Genomic DNA, 21,343 nt, shown 5'->3' on the forward strand with positions numbered 1-21,343 from the left:
AACGACGTGCGTAAACATTTACGCAAGTCGTTCATACATTGTCTCCACACAGCGGTCAAACGCAAAAATTTACGTCACATCCGGTCTTTGCCGCCTCGAACTTTTGACTCGAAAATGGGCAAACTTTTGTAAGAAATTGTTAAAGAAATAGTACGGTGAAAGAACAGTTCAAGCTGGGACACTCAGTGAAGATGAATTATCAAATTTCCAATCCATAAGCGGCGTATAAACCTTAACTTTCCAGGGACGGCGTTAACTTTTGGGTTTAAAGCGAAAGTTTTCGGAAAATTTAAGACTTTGTATGGAAAATTTTGGCGGGAATTACACAGGAACTGCGCACGCGCGCTGCGTTTGACCGCTGTGTGCATTGTCTCTAAATTATTTACGCACGTAAAAATTTACGCGTCAGTGGAAATCCACCTTAACTTAGGAACAATATCTGGCTGTGCCTCTTTCACGTCAATTTAAAAATGTCTTTTTACAAACCTTTTGTCAGGTAGCTCCAACAATTTCCGGCAACTGTTTACACTCTTGGCTCAAGAGAGCAATGTACATGTGAGATTTACATGTCTTGCCCAACAACATGACAGAGCGAATCCGGCAAGCGCTCGACCCAGGATCGATCGATCTTGAGTGCGCGCAAAGCACTAACCTTTAGGCCACCGCGCCTCCCACAAATTTAAAACATACAGGTAACTTACTGCTAAAGGCATTGAACTTGCAAAATAGAAAAACATTTGTCTAAAGTTAACCGAAATTCTTTAAGTGCATTTAGGTGACACACATATAAAATCTCTACATTCAAAACAAACAACTAGCAACAAAACAAACTAAAGTGAAAAAGTTCAAACTCACACTTGAGACAACATCACAAGTAAAAAGTAAAGATTTTTCAAGAAAGCAGTATTTACATTCATAATGACGCAGGGGGCTCACTATAAAGGGGCTAGTAACCTCCTATTGTCCACACCATTTAACTTGCATTTTAGTTTTGCAGTTTTGCATTAGCCTAAAGGCTCCACCTTCTTGCGTTTCGTCTTTTTGGAGATCAAACTCTCTCATGGAGTTATAAAATAGCTGTTTAGACATTGTCTCTCTGGATTTTGGAACAATTTCGGGAACGATTTCTTAAATGAGGGCGTGACATTTCATTTGAATTTATCGTCTTGAAATTTTACGCCAAATCGATTGAGCTGAAAATGAAAGCCTGGGGACTGGTCGGATTGACCGTCGGATTGAACTTTCCTCATTATCGTCTCCAGGGCCGCTTGTTCCTCTAAGTGGCCGAGGCCTGGGGCCTCTGACCAGAAACAAGTTTCTGTGGCACTAGAAACAAGATTCTCATGCACCAAATCGCGCTGGCTAAGAGGGACAAACGACTCTGGGACAAGAATGAACTTTCCCTTTATAGTGTACCCCCGCATTAAGTAGTTAGATAAACTTGTAGAGTGCGTGACTGTGGACCCACTGCTCTTTTAGTTCATGATCTGGAAGCTCACGATTGAAGATCACAAGATCGCTTAGGTATGCGTGGACTGTGTCTCCAGTGTCCTTCTTCAAGCCAATGTCGAAAACTGAACGCCCTGAATTCTTGAAATCGAGAGTTGCCTTTCCATCGAGAACAAGTTCGAATTTCTTGTCTCCGTTTGCGTACATCTTCAGTGTACCACTGATCCCTCGTTTCCAAGTCATCGCTACGTGAATCCAGCGATCTATTTGGAGTGTTATGTCACTGCAAAGACAATGAGGCTGCCTTAACTATATATATATATATATATATATATATATATATATATATATATATATATATATATATTATAAAAGTGGAAATGTAATGGTCAAGAGGCCAACTCCAAGATTGCTAAGTTGGTTTTATTCGCTCAACGTTTCGACCATCACGGTCTTCATCAGGAGCGTTAGAGGTATAAACTGCTTACAACAACAACATACAAAATTCAAATTCGTGTCAACGGTTAACATATTGTGACGTCACAAGGTCACATGTAAGGGAAAATATGCAGCAAATGGTTAATATATATATATATATCACAAAAATACAGAAAACAAAATTAATTAAAAAATAGACAAAATTAATTAAAAAAATTATTTATAGAGGGTTTCAGCCTTAAAATCCAGTATTTCTCTCTCGCTTTCCGAATGTCTTGGTCCTGTTTTCTAACCCTCTCAATAACTGTTAATTTAAGATTTTGTACTCCACAGTTTTTGAAATGTCTAACTGACGGTATGTTTTTTGTTCCAAGTTTAATGTCACTGCGATGTTGTGTTCCACGGTGGTGAACTGGGTGTCCTGTTTCGCCTATGTACTGATCACTACATTTTATACATTCGATTAAATAAATTACGTTGCTGGTCTTGCATGTGGTGTGTTGCCGTATAAAATGATGTTGTAAGAACAGCTCAAGCAAAAGATGTAATCTGTGTCTCAAAGAGAAGCTTCTCATCATCTGCCGACCTGACCTATCATCGCTTAACAAACGTAACGAACTTGTATCTTCTTGCCGTCACCGAAACAAAGCGTTGCTATGTAACAACTAACACTTGAACATTTAAATTTTCTGCATCATTAATTATGTAAATTTTAAAGTATATAATCGACGGTTACTTGTACATTCAAATTGTCTGCATCATATATTATGTAAATTTTTAGTATAAAATCGACGGTTATTTTCTGCTTCATTAATTATGTAAATTTTATAGTATATAAACGACGGTTGAGAATATTCTTGTCATTAAAATCCCCTGAAGAGTGAGCAATCACGAAACAGGCTTGTAGGGATGAAAGTGTAGTTTTTTTCTATTTTCAATGTTTATATATTACGCTCTGCTTAAATGTATCGAGCACTTTAATAAGGAAAATCGAAACACAAAATTCCTATATATATATATATATATATATATATATATATATATATATATATATATATATATATATATATATATATATATATATATATATAACAGTGATTTTCTACTCAGTATCGTTTCATATGGGCTTTAATACAGGTCTGTTTCGTAGACCAACAAAGAGTTGATCCACTCATCAGTTAAATTCCATATACACTGTCGCATCGCTAGGGTTTATATACATCAATGGTGTGATCGTTACAAAATTCAAACTTAAAAAACAATAGTAATATACATTTGTAAGCTTATGATTGGTCCTTGAGGACGCGATTGAATTTAAGAAGAAATTTTCGCTTGTGCCTGCAAGTTGATACAAGCTCATTACGTTTGTTAAGAGTTGCCATGTCCGGTTTATATAAAATGTAGAATTTCTCGGTATTACATAGATTACATCGTTTGGAAAGATTAGAGTAAGATTTGGCCTTGGCTAGAATTTTCCACGTGATTTTAAAGTCTTTCTTTTGATCTTTCAGCTGCCATAAATGTTTACTTAGTTCAGTGTCATTCTTTTTGTTTTCATGTTTAAATGACATTTGGTGATTTCGCCATCTCGTTTTGAACTCCGTGGCGGTGAGGCCTACGTACGTCTCAGTGCTTTCAGCTGTGGTGATTGTGGCTTGATATACTACCTCCTTGACCAAGCATTCTCCTTCCAAAGGGCACTTTTCTGGCTGCCGGCAGTTACATGTTTTGGGTTGTGTTGTTTCCTCAGGAGGCGTGTTCTGTCTTAAAACGGTTTTGTTGTGTCCATCGATGATTTGTTTTACATTTGGTGAACAACTGTAACTCAGCTTAACATTATTTTTGTTGAAAAGTTTTCTTAATTTGTGGTTGGGTGGAAAGCAGTTCTCAATCAAATTTAGGAATTCTCTACCTATGTTAGTTTGTACATTTTTACTATATGGTGGATTGAACCATATTATGTTTCGCTGCCTCTTTCTCTTGTCGGTGTCTGGTTCGGGTGACTGCTGTTGTGGTGGGTTGAATTTGAGGGTGTACATGGAATATGGAATTGGCAGTGTAATGAGCGACAGTGTATATGGAAACGTAATGAGCGTAATGAACGTAATGAACGTAATGTATATGGAAACGTAATGAGCGTAATGAACGTAATGAGCGACAGTGTATATGGAATTTAACTGATGAGTGGATCAACTCTTTGTTGGTCTACGAAACAGACCTGTATTAAAGCCCATATGAAACGATACTGAGTAGAAAATCACTGTTATTACCGCTCCTTCATTGTTGAGCACTATTCTGGATTTATCAGTGTGAAACCCACCTGAAGTCATATCAAGCTCCTGAATTGTAGAGCACTGTGCTACTGAACATCCAAACATGGAACGTACATCGTTCAACTACTCAACCAAGAACATCCCTGTCGCATCAAAGAAAGAATACATCAAACAGCTTATTGACAAGACCGAGCAGTTCCTATGCAGAATGAGATGGAAAGCTTTCCACTTTTTAAACCCAAACCAACAATCAGAGAAAGAAAATTTTGGCTTCAAAACAAGAAACAACCCCCCAGTTATCGAAGAGTTAAAGGCGTTCGAGGACGGCATGACGAAGATTATTCAAAAGGTCAAATTCAAGAATATCGAGTGTCAGTTTCAAACAGAACTCAACGAAGACATCAAATCAATTAAAAGTGACAACCGCCTATTCGTTAAAGCCGATAAGTCCACAAACTTCTACAAATTAGAAACCGCAAAGTACAATCAGCTCCTACATGACAACATCACAAAAACCTACAAAAAGGCAGGGAACGACCAACTTAAGAAAATTGACGACAAAGCGAAGAAAATCACCGAGAAACTTTGCATTGACGACCGTGTTGAGACAACTGCCACTAAAGAAGCTTTTATCACCTTGAAAGACCACAAGGACAATTTCGAAACGAAACCCACGTGCAGATTAATTAACCCGTCAAAACAGGAAATAGGAAAGATAAGTAAACAGATCCTTGACAACATCAACAAGCAACTATTGAACGTCACGAAAGCAAACCAGTGGAAAAATACCTCCTCGGTGCTACAATGGTTCAAAAGTTTGCCTAACAAAAACAAGTGCGCTTTCATAGCCTTTGATGTAGTGGAATTCTACCCCTCCATATCAGAGACTCTACTTGAACGTGCCCTTGACTTTGCAGCCAATTACGTGACCATCCCCGATCATGACCGTCACATAATCCTTCAAGCTAAGCAATCTCTTCTTTTCAACAACGGAAACCCTTGGCAGAAGAGAAATACCGGCACGCTATTCGACGTTACCATGGGGAGCTATGACGGAGCGGAAACATGCGAATTAGTCGGAAACTACATCCTCTCGCAACTCAAAGAAATCCCTTTCGACATAGAAATTGGGCTATACAGAGATGACGGCTTAGCAGTCCTGGGCCAAACCCCACAAAAAATTGAAAAAATTAAAAAAGAAATCTGCAAAGTGTTCGCCAAAAACAACCTTCGCATCACAATTGAAGCCAACAAAAAGGTCGTAAATTTCCTTGACGTAACGCTAGACCTAACCACTGAAAAGCACAAGCCTTATTCAAAGCCAGCCACAACTCCGCTCTATGTACACAGCAAGTCTAACCACCCCCCAAGCATAATAAAGAACATCCCTGAAGCAATTAACAAAAGATTATCTGAGATCTCATCAGACGAGGAAACCTTCAAAGAAGCAACAGCACCCTATCAAGAAGCATTGCAGAAAAGCGGTTATTCATACACCCTCAAATTCAACCCACCACAACAGCAGTCACCCGAACCAGACACCGACAAGAGAAAGAGGCAGCGAAACATAATATGGTTCAATCCACCATATAGTAAAAATGTACAAACTAACATAGGTAGAGAATTCCTAAATTTGATTGAGAACTGCTTTCCACCCAACCACAAATTAAGAAAACTTTTCAACAAAAATAATGTTAAGCTGAGTTACAGTTGTTCACCAAATGTAAAACAAATCATCGATGGACACAACAAAACCGTTTTAAGACAGAACACGCCTCCTGAGGAAACAACACAACCCAAAACATGTAACTGCCGGCAGCCAGAAAAGTGCCCTTTGGAAGGAGAATGCTTGGTCAAGGAGGTAGTATATCAAGCCACAATCACCACAGCTGAAAGCACTGAGACGTACGTAGGCCTCACCGCCACGGAGTTCAAAACGAGATGGCGAAATCACCAAATGTCATTTAAACATGAAAACAAAAAGAATGACACTGAACTAAGTAAACATTTATGGCAGCTGAAAGATCAAAAGAAAGACTTTAAAATCACGTGGAAAATTCTAGCCAAGGCCAAATCTTACTCTAATCTTTCCAAACGATGTAATCTATGTAATACCGAGAAATTCTACATTTTATATAAACCGGACATGGCAACTCTTAACAAACGTAATGAGCTTGTATCAACTTGCAGGCACAAGCGAAAATTTCTTCTTAAATTCAATCGCGTCCTCAAGGACCAATCATAAGCTTACAAATGTATATTACTATTGTTTTTTAAGTTTGAATTTTGTAACGATCACACCATTGATGTATATAAACCCTAGCGATGCGACAGTGTATATGGAATTTAACTGATGAGTGGATCAACTCTTTGTTGGTCTACGAAACAGACCTGTATTAAAGCCCATATGAAACGATACTGAGTAGAAAATCACTGTTATTACCGCTCCTTCATTGTTGAGCACTATTCTGGATTTATCAGTGTGAAACCCACCTGAAGTTATATATATATATATATATATATATATATATATATATATATATATATATATATATATATATATATATAAATATTAAGATAGAGAGTAAATGTAACTCGAGTTTCACGCACTAAGCGATCATCAGACTGATTGTTAGAGTGAAAAAACTTCAGTTATAAACTTAAAATTTCAAATTTAAGAACGGTTGGAATGGCGCCTCCTCTGATTGGATGCTGTAAAGAACTTGTTTTCATGACGACATTTAGTGACCAGCTCAGATTTCTTGTTGAGGAGAGAAACATCGCGAGCGGATAAGATGCAGAGCTTTTCAGACAGACATAGATTGCAGCGGGAAGGGTTGCCTCTGTATGCGTTTGCTCTCTTGATGATGCGCCAATTGATTTGATAGTCGGTGTTGCTGTCTTTCAAGTGCCAGATGTGTTTCGAAAGTACTGTAGCGTGCGAATGTTTTCGGTCTCTGAAAGAGAGTTTGTGGTTGTTGTATCTTGTTTTGAATTCGTGTTCTGTCATTCCAATGTAAGTGTTTGTGTTTGTGTTTCCGGTTGTTGTTGTTACAGTGGCTTCGTAGATTACGTTACGTGAAAGACACGCACCATCGAGAGGGCAAAGGTCTTTGTTTCTGCAATTGCATTTTTTTTCGCTACTAACACCTTCGCTTTCAGTAAGGATTCTCTGATTGTGGCTCTTGATAATATTTGCCATGTTGGTAGTGCAGCTGTAGCTGTAAATATATATATATATATATGACTGAATTTTTGAAAACCGTGTCAGCAACACAAACCTCTCACTGGCACTTTGCCAGGAAAATCAAAGGCTTTGTCAGTCAATCAAGCAAAGTCAAGCAGTCACTGGCGAACAAACACACTCACCTGAGTTTTGCCCAGCTGGATCACCGCCGCAACCTAACCTTGTTGCCTAACCAGGCCAGTTCTGCTGACGAAAACCAAAAAAGACCAAAAAATCAGTTTTTTAGTCCAAGTGTCCACTTTTTGAACCCACCCCACCCCCCTGGGTTATGAGACCTGCTGGTTGGCATGGTACCACCCTGTAGCCTGAAGCCTGGGCTGCATGCCAAAACCCTTCAAGACACCAAGCCCCCTGCTTTTTCAAGCGCCAGGCTGGCCTGACCCCTGGCTATCGCCAGGCGACAGGCGAAAAAGTTTTGCTTCAACCGGAGACCATGTTTTCAAAAATCCAGTCATATGTTGGCAGGTAATGCCTGGAATTGCACTGACAATCACTGTTTGCCCAGCTGACTTGCCCGGTGCCCGAGCCTGGCTAACGGTAGGTCACAGCCAGCTGGAAGCAGGCATTCCCTGCCAACATATGACTGAATTTTTGAAAACCGTGTCAGCAACACAAACCTCTCACTGGCACTTTGCCAGGAAAATCAAAGGCTTTGTCAGTCAATCAAGCAAAGTCAAGCAGTCACTGGCGAACAAACACACTCACCTGAGTTTTGCCCAGCTGGATCACCGCCGCAACCTAACCTTGTTGCCTAACCAGGCCAGTTCTGCTGACGAAAACCAAAAAAGACCAAAAAATCAGTTTTTTAGTCCAAGTGTCCACTTTTTGAACCCACCCCACCCCCCTGGGTTATGAGACCTGCTGGTTGGCATGGTACCACCCTGTAGCCTGAAGCCTGGGCTGCATGCCAAAACCCTTCAAGACACCAAGCCCCCTGCTTTTTCAAGCGCCAGGCTGGCCTGACCCCTGGCTATCGCCAGGCGACAGGCGAAAAAGTTTTGCTTCAACCGGAGACCATGTTTTCAAAAATCCAGTCATATGTTGGCAGGTAATGCCTGGAATTGCACTGACAATCACTGTTTGCCCAGCTGACTTGCCCGGTGCCCGAGCCTGGCTAACGGTAGGTCACAGCCAGCTGGAAGCAGGCATTCCCTGCCAACATATGACTGAATTTTTGAAAACCGTGTCAGCAACACAAACCTCACACTGGCACTTTGCCAGGAAAATCAAAGGCTTTGTCAGTCAATCAAGCAAAGTCAAGCAGTCACTGGCGAACAAACACACTCACCTGAGTTTTGCCCAGCTGGATCACCGCCGCAACCTAACCTTGTAGCCTAACCAGGCCAGTTCTGCTGACGAAAACCAAAAAAGACCAAAAAATCAGTTTTTTAGTCCAAGTGTCCACTTTTTGAACCCACCCCACCCCCCTGGGTTATGAGACCTGCTGGTTGGCATGGTACCACCCTGTAGCCTGAAGCCTGGGCTGCATGCCAAAACCCTTCAAGACACCAAGCCCCCTGCTTTTTCAAGCGCCAGGCTGGCCTGACCCCTGGCTATCGCCAGGCGACAGGCGAAAAAGTTTTGCTTCAACCGGAGACCATGTTTTAAAAAATCCAGTCATATGTTGGCAGGTAATGCCTGGAATTGCACTGACAATCACTGTTTGCCCAGCTGACTTGCCCGGTGCCCGAGCCTGGCTAACGGTAGGTCACAGCCAGCTGGAAGCAGGCATTCCCTGCCAACATATGACTGAATTTTTGAAAACCGTGTCAGCAACACAAACCTCTCACTGGCACTTTGCCAGGAAAATCAAAGGCTTTGTCAGTCAATCAAGCAAAGTCAAGCAGTCACTGGCGAACAAACACACTCACCTGAGTTTTGCCCAGCTGGATCACCGCCGCAACCTAACCTTGTAGCCTAACCAGGCCAGTTCTGCTGACGAAAACCAAAAAAGACCAAAAAATCAGTTTTTTAGTCCAAGTGTCCACTTTTTGAACCCACCCCACCCCCCTGGGTTATGAGACCTGCTGGTTGGCATGGTACCACCCTGTAGCCTGAAGCCTGGGCTGCATGCCAAAACCCTTCAAGACACCAAGCCCCCTGCTTTTTCAAGCGCCAGGCTGGCCTGACCCCTGGCTATCGCCAGGCGACAGGCGAAAAAGTTTTGCTTCAACCGGAGACCATGTTTTCAAAAATCCAGTCATATGTTGGCAGGTAATGCCTGGAATTGCACTGACAATCACTGTTTGCCCAGCTGACTTGCCCGGTGCCCGAGCCTGGCTAACGGTAGGTCACAGCCAGCTGGAAGCAGGCATTCCCTGCCAACAATGTTGGCAGGTAATGCCTGGAATTGCACTGACAATCACTGTTTGCCCAGCTGACTTGCCCGGTGCCCGAGCCTGGCTAACGGTAGGTCACAGCCAGCTGGAAGCAGGCATTCCCTGCCAACATATGACTGAATTTTTGAAAACCGTGTCAGCAACACAAACCTCTCACTGGCACTTTGCCAGGAAAATCAAAGGCTTTGTCAGTCAATCAAGCAAAGTCAAGCAGTCACTGGCGAACAAACACACTCACCTGAGTTTTGCCCAGCTGGATCACCGCCGCAACCTAACCTTGTAGCCTGAGCTTTTCTACTGCTTTGCTGTTGGGAAAAAAACAAACAAAAAAATCAAATTTTTTGTCGAAGTGACAACAAAAAGTTAAAGCATAGCAGTTATTATATTTAACTAAATGCTGCCTTTGAAAAAACACTACATCATGATATGATGTAGCATTGACATTAGAATAATAAAGTCAAAAAGGGAATGCAGTTAAAATTAAGTGCAAGCCTCCAAAACTTAATTATTTTCATGATAGGAACAATTATGTTTTAAGATATAGAAAAGATATTTTCAAACAAGCACTCAAACATTCTTCTCTTTTTGAAATTTCAAAAGTTCTGTAACCATACTATTAGCTATAAATACATTTTAAGAAATGCTGCCTTGTAAATTAAAATTGCTTCCCTGAAATATACATCGCACTCAAATCAGAAACAATTAAATAAATGCTGCGGCGTGTAATCAAATATATATGGCATGTGACGTCTTCTTTTAAAACGGCCAGCTGGTAACAGATACACATAAAATTTTAACATGGCCATGAGAACTTACACTGATGTAGTTTTGACTCCAATACTAAATTTGCTAAAAATCAGTGGAATGTGATCACCCTATATATTTTTATTTATTTTTTAATATTTTGTTTATGAAATATTAAGATTTTACAAGCAATAAATATTTAAAACTAAAATAATTAACATTTATTCATATTTACAGATCAAGAAACTGAAGTGAATAACTGTTTTGGTATAATTACCACACAAGTTAAAATTAGCGTACCAAATAACCAAAATATCACTTTTCTTAGTTTCAGATACAAAGCGACATGCAAAAGCAGTTTCTTTCACTTAAGCAGCTCGGAGGTGAATAGTACTTTGCTTACATATCTGGGCCCTCAAGTTAACCAATCAGTGTGCACGAAAAAGCATTATTCACTTGTGTCGTACATACTAATAAAAAATAATAAAAACTTGTGGGAGGATAAGAGTATGGGGGAAACTGAATTTCAATCTACAGCTGTTATCATCTGAGATTAAAATCTAAGATTTACACATCGATAGATCATTGATGACATAACATAAAAACAAAATTGAAAGAAAAAAATCAGTTAGAATGAATTAATTGTACCATTAATTATAATTTTTAGCACAGTAAAAAAACTTCTGCTGTTAAGGAGTTTAAAAAAGTTTTCAGTGCTTTCCAGCTCTTATTTACTTTGATGGGTCAGTGATTAAAGGGTCAAAAAAGTTTTAAGTTTGTAAAAAAAAAGTTGTATCTTAACAAGCTGATCATTATTCGATAGTAATTTTAATTCCTGAAATACATTAATTGTACAAATCTAAAAAAACCTTTTCAGTTACAAGTGCAGGCATAATTCCAATGCATGCGGACAGAGCTCTTTTCAAACACTTATTTAGAAGCCAAAATGGATTTGTTTTATAGTGTTTTCTGTGAAGTATTTAAGATTAAATATGTTATGATTCGATGGCAGTCATTAATTGTTGTATGTACATACTTTTCTGAATCGCTGGTTAATGCATGACTAAAGCAAAGTTATTTGTAAATTTCCATTGGGAAATTTATTGAAAACTTTCGCCGCTTCCTTATACCCATCGATTAAAACCGAACGTTTAAAACATGTAGATTCACTCAACATTTTATGTAATAAAAGACGTTCTCTTGTCAAAATAAAAAACAGCTGAGATCTGCAGTGCGCGAAATACACCTATCTATTAACCTCTGCCTAATTTTTCTTCATTGTCTCATTTAACAATTATTTTAAGGCAACAGCAAAATGATATATAAAAGCTTATAAACAGCTGTATGGAAATAAAATATTAGCTAAGCTTATTAAGAGGAAATCCGCCAGGACTTCGAGTAGTTATTGGACAAAATTATGTACCAAAACTTTTACACCTGATTGCAAGCTTTTGTGTTACTGCTTCAAATAATTATCTTATCGAAAGAAATCTTTTCTAACAACACCAAACATCGAAAACAAAGTTCGAAGTTCCACTGAATTCCACTGAATCGCTTAAAAGATGTGAGCTTTTGCCCATAGCTTGTGAACTTTGGATATCATTCTCAGACTCTGATAAGAAATTGTTGTACCAGAATTTTTCCACCTTATTGCAAACTTTTTTGGTACTGCTTCAAATATCTTATCAAAAGAAATCTTTTCTAACAACACCAAACATCGAAAACAAAGTTCGAAGTTCCACTGAATTCCACTGAATCGCTTAAGACGAATTTACAAACTTAAGACTTAAGACGAATTATCTTTATTGAAAAGACAGCATATTTCAGTGGCTTCGAAGATTCGCTGTCTTGTTGTTACTTTAAACTTACCTTATAAACTACTTCGGTTTGAACAGTCTGTAGCGTCGCAAATCCACGTCCCAGGAAAACCATCAGCTTACTTAAAGACAACACTGACCAAACTTCGGTTCCCTAAAGATATAATTTACATTTTCAGATGTGAGTCGTAAGCTCTCTAAGGTTTACCCGCCATACTTCGGCCGGTATACGCCTATTTACAATTTAGAAAAGTTCATTTTGTTTAAATAAGCCTATTGAATTTACGCGCAAGAACACTTACCGATATAGGTTATTAAATCCAAAAGAGATAGAACGGGATTCTAGTCATTTCATTAGAAACCATCGACACAGTTCGACTGCAGAAGAGGCCACGAAATGAAAACTGATTCGATCACCAGCGATGGAATCGTCACCAGTTCCCATCATACCTAACAGCGTAGCCCCTCGCGCGGTCGATAAATATTGAGCTCGTTTTAATAATACGTTAAATGTTGGGATCTCGGTTTCGCTCAGTAGCAAAGGCTGAAGTGCTTAAATAAAGGCAAGCAACGTTTTCGTTTGGCAAAAAGTGTCAAATAAGCAATGCAGTATAAAGTTGTACTCACAACTGGACCGGTCTACACAAACCGGCGACAAACTACTGTACTGAGACTACCTGAACTTCATCTTGTCGAAAAAGGAAATGGATGCAGTGGTCATGAATACTCCCCTTCGATTGGAGGCCTTTTACTTTACTATTACTTTGCCTTTGCAATGATCGGCTACGAGCAATTTTGGTTTTCGAGAGCAAGACTTTCAATAGTTTATTTCAGTGGACTGGAGAAGGAAGAAAGTTTTTTCGCGGCCCACTCACGGCAGATCAAAATTTAAATGTTATTTCGTTTCATTTTTATTTATTTTTGTATGTGAGAAAAACTCAGGATTTCCCAACCATATATCTCAATTAAAACGTACGGAAGTACTAAAAAGCGAGCGGGCATCACCTCTCCCATGACATCGACTAGACTACAGACTGACCGTCGAGCTTGAAGCGAAAAAAAAAAATGAACGCTCTGTGGGGAGGAGGCGGGCGAGGCGAGAAGCTAAATATTTTCGCTTCTCGCCTCTCCCCGCCTCCTTCAACCGAGCGTTCATTTTTTTTTTCGCTTCCCCAAAAAATTTTCGCTTCAAGCATCGCTTCGACGGACCCTGCGAAAAATAAGGATTGCTCGTGGTCGACTCCCGCTGTTTATTTTTCCGCCAAATGCTGAACGTGTCGCATAACGAGACAAGGGAGAAGATATGTCACGCAAACATAAAATTCTTGAACAACTGTTGTAGATAAACTTCTCCTAGCTGTGATTCCTGTGAAACTAATAGGTATTTTCTGAAGTAATAATAAAGGGGTAGTCATTAAAAGTGCACTGCTTTTTAGAATATTTCAATCGACCCTATTATCCCGCAGTGAACAACAACAGCTGACAACAGTAATCACGCGCCAATTAAACACTTATTAAATTATTGAACATTTGTCCTCAGAATAATAAATTTATGTTATTCTCGAGGGATGATTTTTGTTTTCGTTGAAGGAACTAATACTTTAATTCATATTGGCGATTAAACAAGTAACGTGTTTCGCAAACTAAATGCGCCAATTGCACAAGAACAAAAAACCTAAATGGGCGTGCAAGTTGACAGATTCCAGGCTTTAGTTGACGTTAAAATTGCCTTGAGATACGCAATCCTTTGACCGGAAATGGAGAAATCGAGAATGCTAGCTCATTCGTAATTTAATTTCGTAAACCTCATTCGTTATGACGAAATTTTACCGAATAAATTTAATAAAAGATACTGGCGTTTCTGTGTTTCGACAAATCGCCTTTTCAATATGACAACATCAAGATCGAGTTCAGACGATTCCTCGCGTAATTCTGGCGGTGAAGACCTAAACAAGCTTTTATACAATTTCGATTCTAGAAGACCATGGCAGTATTTTGTACGTGGACCCCCACTCGCTAGCTCTGTGGAAAAGGGAAGTAGAAATCTGACTACCAGAAAAAAGTTGAAGAAAATTTACGTCGCTAAGAATAAGCGAAGAATAATTAGACGAAAAAATGCTGCATTCAACGACGTAAACCACATACTTCTGACATGTTGCAATAGCGGTTGCCTTCTGAGAAACGGTGCATTTCGAACAAGAAGTCTAATACGAGATCAAAGAAATATGGTTTATCAAAAACCATATAATGAGCAGAATTACCTCTTCTCCAAGCTCATGGAAATACAGGTGACAATAAGAGGTATACGGAAAGTGACTTACAATATACCTACATTGGGAATGGTTTGCAAGACCGCATTTAAAAAATGCTATGGATTGTCTTCAAGCAAAATAGAAGTGCTGTTGAAAAAGATCCATCTTGATAATCCAGCCATACAACCGGACCAGAGAGGCCAGAGGACGCCAAGGCGCTTTTTGCCTAATGTGAAAAACCTGGTTGTTGACTTTATCTGTTCGTATGACGCGAGTGTTTCACATTATCGCAGAGCGAGGACGGATGCTAAGCGATATTTTGACTCAAAAGTTACTATGCGTCAAATGTGGTCACAATTCCTTGCTGAAAACCCTAATTTGAAGACAACCAGTTTGAGACAAGCAAATAAAGGTCCAAATTTGAGTTTCTCGGCGTTCAGAAACATTTTTAACAGTGAATTGAAAGAAATACTTAGTTTTAGAAAAGCGAGGCAGGACACCTGTCAAACCTGCGACCAACTAACAAGTGGATTGAATAAGGAAAAAAATAAAACTGGACCGCACAGGTCCGAAGATAAAATCTCACGTCTGACAGATGAACGCGAGGCACACTTAACAGACAGTGAGGTTAGATTTGCTTCCTTGAAATATGACGTTACTATTCTGGCTACAAAAGTTAACTAGTGTATGAACATTTAATAAAGAAATATTAAATGAAAACGACCTGTCTTTCAAGTCTGACTTATTTTCTTTATAATTATTTTGAGGCAGCGATGTACCGTATTTTCTCGATTAAACGCCAAACTATTTTCTCAGATTAAACGCCGGGTCAAAACTGCTATTTGATCGAGGTTCCAGCCTTTGTTCCGGCGAGGTCCAGGCGTTCCCGTTTATGAACTTAAAGTTTTATATCCGTACATTTACTTGTTTCCATGTTGTTCATATATATTGTTTCGGTTCTGTTATGTCGCAAATCCTGATTGCAACGTGCCTTGGTACTAATCATCCTCGGAGACCCAGGGAAATTTTGTAGGGGCGGAACGAGTGGGAAAATTGTTCCGCTTTGACAAACTGGCCCTAGGTATCGCAGGATGAGTAATGATATATCAACTTGAAAAATTACAAAAAATTTCACTTCGTTAATAAACGCCTGGCCCCGATTAAAACGCCGGGTTCACCAGGCCAAGTTTGAAATAAACGCCGAGTCGTTTACTTGAGAAAATACGGTATGTTGTTTGGTCATAGTCTCATAGAGCGGTTTTCACTTGAGTGTCGAAAGTAATTCGCGTTTGCATTGGTTTTACATTAGTACGCTTAGTAATTGGTTTAAAACTCTCGCGCCACTTTCTCAGCCAATCACATGTAAAACCAAAACCAATTATGACTCGCCCGTACACGTTTTCCTGCACTTCACACCGGCTACTAGGCTCGATTTCCAGCCGCTTTTTCGCTTTTTCGCTTTTTGTCTGTGCTCTTTGTGATTGGCTAGAGTAATTACTTTGGTTTTGGTTTTACGGCACTCAATTGAAAACTGCAGTATTTTATGACAATTCTTCCCGAGTTAAAAAAAAATACAAACAAATGTTGTACTCTGTTAAAAATTATTATTTCCCGGGCCTGTTGTAATTGGTAAATTTCAAATACTTCGGGACATAAGAGCAGATAAAATTTAGTCGTTAAACCAGAATCTCAAATATGTAGTTAACATCTTTATTTTTTAGTTGACCAACGTGGAATAATTGTCAATACCGTGTATCGGCGAAAGCTAGGATTTTTAGAATTAGAATTTTGGCAGAAGTGTATTTTTAAACTTCAAATTTCTTTATCAAAATGCTAAAAGATTACTGAAAGGAGAAGAATTACGGTAAGGCAGCATTATAACTAATTACGCAACTTTTTATCAACACGAGTATATGCTTCCACTTATACCAGAAGAATTAAATTCCCACGTCTTGGCCGGTTTATATACACTTTTCGACTGTTACCAGAGCTAATTTTTAATGGCCGAATTCCCATGCGCGCGGACGTATTTTCGTGCAATCAGCATGCAACCGTGACTGCCAAGTACAGAGTTTGTAGCTTGACTTCAGAGCACGTGAAAAACGGTTTGAAAATGCCTCCGAAGTTTGTCAATATTAGGAGGGTTATCCTAAAGCACAAAAGAGCAGCGAAATGTCCGTTTTTGGACAGGTACATAAAAGAAGTGATTGTATCGGCAGGGGAGCAAGAGTTTGTGTCGTCCAAAGAAATATTTGAGGATTACACAAGTGTTGTGGCTCTGTGGTCTGAGCGTGACGGCCAAACCAAACACCTATTGAAAGAGAGAAGTTTTTACCGGGTAAGTCGTTACAAATCTTGAGAAATCGCTTTTGTTTTAGATCATATACAGTTATCATGTAAAAAGACACAAAATGGTTTCTTTCCGCAAGAAGTACTTCTATTTTGTGTGGAAGAATAGGAAAATCTGGTTTCTTGGTAGCCAGATTCTAGCATCTGCTGTATTGAAACTTCAAAGTAGCTAAGTAAACTTTAAACTTAAGCGCATAGAGATTGCGAAGTTTGTAAGAGCATATCCATCTCAGGCTGAACACAGATCTGAAAAGGTACAAAAGGAATAGCTTTGTTTGATGCTGGCAGCTTTTTTGAAGGTTCCGCGAAAGACGTTATTGCGCTGTGAGTGTCTAGACCTCACGACCTGTGTGAATCTTACCAAGGACGCATGATGCTTACACTGTGACAGAAATATATTGCATTAAGAAGACAGCATTTGTGCGCTGCTCTGAGAAATCGACGAATTTTGATGTATCCGGTAAAGATGCTTCCTTTAATTATCGAAACCAAATACAGTTATGCTAAATGTTTTAGATCAGTTATGCTAAATAGTTTAGCGAGTTCTGAAAAAGAAATGAGGCAACACGGTTTTAAACTGTGCCGGATCTAAGTCACATGTTAGTTTAAAATATAATAAAAAATATTTTTAATAAAACATTTTATTATTTTTCCTTTCACTTGACCAGCAATTCAAGAAGGAAGTTTTGTTTTTTGGGCAGCGGAATGGCTGGCCAATAAGGCCCGCTGTCCATGTTAACATTCGTGGCTACACTGGGATAGCGGTTCAACGGCCACGACGAGAGAGGGCAATTGAGTTTGGGGGGCGTATAATGGCCGAACGAATTCAGCATTATATGTCCCTCCATCCCAAGCCAACTCCCCCAATCGAGGTAAGCAGCCATGTACATACACAGTCGAGCCTCTCCTTACGGATTCCTGTCTTTATAATACAGGCAATGTTTAATGTCCGACAAAAGTCTTCAATATTATCATTGAAAAAATCGTCTATGATACGCTTCTCCCAAATTATGAACAACGGGTGCTAACTCTTTGCCACTGGGAGCAAATTCATATAAACTTAATTCTTTATTGTGGACTCCCCGCTAGGCCGCTGATAAGGTGACGATAATTTGTGTATAAAAATATCATTTCCTGTTTGTGGTTGCAAAAACAATGACGCTCTATTTAACGTGAATGATTTCGGAATAATATTATATCATTTTTTATGTGTATATTACTTTTTGTCTATTTCTATATCATTAACTCTGATATCTTTCCACATTAGGAACGTATTCATTCGGACGTGTTTAACTTAATGTTTTTTTGATTTCTTAAGCTTCACGATGTGCCTAGTGATCCGCGAAAAGCCGGAAAATGCGCCTTCGCATCTAGGGACATTAAAAAGCATGAAATTATATGCGAATACGAAGGTGAAGTTGTGGGCCTGGAAGAATCTAAGAGGCGGGAAAACGAGTACCGTGAGCAGGGAAAAGTGTGCGTTCTTATGGTGTTGGACAGCGCAGGCATTGCGTGAGTGCTGCTTTAAGTGTGTTGAAATTTTTTTTTTTAATTATGTTTTATCGTTGTTTGCCTTAAGTGAAAGAAAATTCGAACATGTAGTCCTTCAATTTACCACGCCGATAACGTGGTTTAGAATTGACTGGGGTAAAGCAACTTTAATATCCCATAGTATTTATTCCATTCCATCCTGACATATTCATAGTATCCCATACATGGCTTTATTTTGTAGCCTTTGATTGTGCGGTTCGAAAAGCGACACTTTTTTAAGTCAGCATTTTGGGGTAAGAACATTCAATAAGAAATCTTTAAACAAACATTTTTAGTGATACCTATAGCTTTTAATTTAACTAATTATTAGCATTCATTCCCACGTAGTATGTTTACCGGTTACAAAAATATGATTTTTGTAGCTAGGCATCGACGATTGTGCCTCCAGAAACCTACCTCTAATACGAAATGACAATCTATTATTGTTATGATATTTTTATAAACTGCATGTATAATATTAGTCTATGTATTTATTTTTCAGCATTGATCCATACCGAGGCAGTGTACAAAGCAAACTTCCTTGGGGAGCTACCCTAAATCATTCGCGAAAAAATGCCAACGTGAAGCCATTCGTTGTAAACAAGAACAGTAACCAACCCAGAGTGTTCTTCATAGCGCTGCGCGACATTCCACAAACAGTAGAGTTGCTCTGGGATTACAATGACCCGGAATGGGCGCTATACTCGAATAGTCAAACTCTACCTGAGTAAATTTCAGTACCTTTACACGCCTTTTAGACTCAGGCCGAACGTCGAACTTCACATGAGACGAACTAAATTTCAGTTTTGGTCGACCCAAACAGGTAAAGCTTGACCGTTGAGTCAACATAATTCGTCGAACCGACACCGAACTACATTCAGTGCAGCAAAAAACAAAAAAAAATAACATACAAATTTTTAATTTTAGAGTTCGTTTCATAAGGAGATTGACGTTTGACCCGCTGTCAACTTCACACTTACTATCCGTCTGAAGCAGACGGATAGAACGTGTTGGTTGATCTTAATGAAGGAAAATTACAAGGCTGATTAAAAGGATTCGTACTATATTTGAATTCCAATCTTTAATTTCGGAAGGCACGGTCGTCCTACTTCAGGATCTTACAGGTCTCTGTAAGACCATGAAGGGGGAAGACCGTGCATTTAAAAATAAAAGAATTTAAATATAGTACCAAACCGTTAAATCAGACTTGCAATTTTTCTTCGAATTCATTAGTTATTTAGTTAGTTATAGCTGGTTAGATCTTCCGCAGTGATATGATCAGGTCCATCTAGTTGTCACGGTGACTCAAACTCGCCTTAGTCAAACGTCGAACTTATTATGAGCTTAATTCGCTCAGTTTAGTTCGTTTCATGTGAAGTTCGACGTTTGGCACAGGCCTTATTTTGTAACGCTCTTTCCTTTCTCTACAGAGAACGTATAACGTGTAATGTTCTTTGGTAGACGTTTCCATCTCGCAACTAAAACGATGTTTGCGTCACTTTCGGCGGAACATTGCCTGATACTTATTGGCTAAAACTGATCAGACAATATTTCGCAATGCAAGGTCGAGCAGGATAATTGTTTTATAATTCAACAAATTGTCAACAAAATACACTTTGCAGCTAGTAAAAAACTGGGGTTGTGCCGAATGTTAAAGATTTCCGACGAATCTTTACAACCTACGTATATTCAGTATTGCATATTACTAAAAACTAGCAATGGTATTTTGCTATTCTTGCTTGTTGATTGGTTAACAGGGAATGGCATGTGAGCGTCAAGTAAAATTAGCTGGGGAGCTCAAACATTACATTTCTTTGGGCGTTTTTAATAAAACAATGATACCAGTCGCGCTTGTTGGATATGAGATCGTTATATTTTTCTGTATATTATGTGTAGCTTCCTATTATGTTATGCATCTTTTACGACACGATGCACTAATGAAAATTGAAAAAGGTATTGTGTATTATTCAAAAAACGAAAATAATACATTTACAGCCAACTCCCTTTACAACGGACACCTTCGGGACCACTATTTGGTGTTCGTTATAGAGAAATTCCGTAGTACAGGGAGTTATTTTCAGTTATTTTTTATTCGCTGGGACTCCAACTCTTATCTGTAATTATAATAACGGAGTATCCGTAATAACGAGGTGTCCGCAAGGCGAGAGTTTACTGTAATATTTTGGTCTATATGTGTAACTTCCTATCGTGTTTTACATTTTAACGCCACGATACACAATTAAAAATTGAAAATGTACTGTGTATCGTTCAAAAAAGGTTAATAACACACTTAATTTTTTTGTCTATTATGTGTAAATTCCTATTGAGTTCATTTTTACGACAAGATACACCAGTGAAAATTAATTAAAAGTGTATTGTGTATCGTTCAAAAAGGTAAACATTATATTATTGTATGTTAAATGTAAATTCCTATTTAGTTTTACATCTTTAAGGGCACGATATATCAGTGAAAATCGAAAGAGGTATTGTGTATCATTCAAAAAACGTAAATACAATACATTTAATTTTTTGGTCCATTATGTGTATCTTCCTATTATGTTATACATCCTTTATGACACGATACACCAGTGAATATTAAAAAGGTATTGTGTATCGTTCAATGTCATGAAAGTGGCATGGATTAAATAAACTTCCCACAAAAAGATCTTCTATCGAAATTTAAGTTATTCGCCTTCATTCTCTGCAGCGCCTTTCTGACAAGATAAAGAGGCATAAAATGCTTGTGCCTCCTCTGTTAAATATTTTCGAGCTAACGTCAAACAGTGTTCTTTAACTTGTGCTGGTACAGGTTTCTGTTCATGCCTTACAGGCACGAGAAATTCGGCATTCAATCCGTGTCTCTGTTTTTTTTTGTAAAATGAAACAATTCTTGGCCTTTCGTCAG

General features: G+C 38.8%; 3 protein-coding genes and 1 long non-coding RNA gene across 12 annotated transcripts in view; 2 read left to right on the top strand and 2 right to left on the bottom strand.

Moving 5' to 3' along the window:
- LOC144631045 (uncharacterized) overlaps positions 1-21,343 on the top strand; it is a 195,927-nt gene that overhangs the window by 143,757 nt on the left and 30,827 nt on the right. The gene's annotated exons all lie outside the window — the stretch shown is intronic.
- Positions 429-21,343, bottom strand: part of LOC144630446 (uncharacterized) — a 39,500-nt gene continuing 18,585 nt past the window's right edge. The window contains exon 8 of the mRNA XM_078488812.1: positions 429-1,732. Within this exon, the coding sequence (XP_078344938.1) occupies positions 1,432-1,732 (301 nt within the window). The 3' untranslated portion in view covers positions 429-1,431. The remainder of the gene's footprint in view (positions 1,733-21,343) is intronic.
- On the bottom strand, positions 7,433-12,723 carry LOC144630467 (uncharacterized). Of its 9 annotated transcripts, none has more exons than XR_013566553.1 (7): positions 12,610-12,723; positions 12,360-12,461; positions 9,985-10,051; positions 9,279-9,339; positions 8,696-8,759; positions 8,113-8,173; positions 7,433-7,590 (listed from the first exon to the last, which is right to left on the bottom strand). It is a non-coding gene; the product is annotated as an uncharacterized LOC144630467 (long non-coding RNA). The 9 variants fall into 9 exon arrangements; XR_013566552.1 differs by having other exon boundaries at positions 7,434-7,590; positions 8,696-8,756; XR_013566550.1 differs by having other exon boundaries at positions 7,504-7,590; positions 8,696-8,756; positions 9,279-9,342; positions 12,610-12,722.
- Positions 16,233-19,589, top strand: LOC144630457 (N-lysine methyltransferase KMT5A-A-like). The gene is made up of 3 exons (XM_078488820.1): positions 16,233-17,780; positions 18,227-18,420; positions 18,941-19,589. Exons 1-3 carry the CDS (start codon positions 17,721-17,723, stop codon positions 19,167-19,169), a joined length of 483 nt encoding a protein of 160 aa, XP_078344946.1. The 5' UTR covers positions 16,233-17,720; the 3' UTR covers positions 19,170-19,589.

This window comes from Oculina patagonica, chromosome 1, assembly GCF_052425735.1.
Source record: "Oculina patagonica isolate OP01 chromosome 1, crgOcupat, whole genome shotgun sequence".
In the NCBI taxonomy this organism is placed as follows: domain Eukaryota; kingdom Metazoa; phylum Cnidaria; class Anthozoa; order Scleractinia; family Oculinidae; genus Oculina; species Oculina patagonica.

Coding starts and splice junctions, on each gene's coding strand:
- LOC144630457 (XM_078488820.1), top strand. CDS start 17,721: ATGGCCGAACGAATTCAGCATTATATGTCCCTCCATCCCAAGCCAACT. Junction 17,781..18,226: donor AGCCAACTCCCCCAATCGAG/GTAAGCAGCCAT, acceptor TGATTTCTTAAG/CTTCACGATGTGCCTAGTGA. Junction 18,421..18,940: donor TTGGACAGCGCAGGCATTGC/GTGAGTGCTGCT, acceptor TTTATTTTTCAG/CATTGATCCATACCGAGGCA.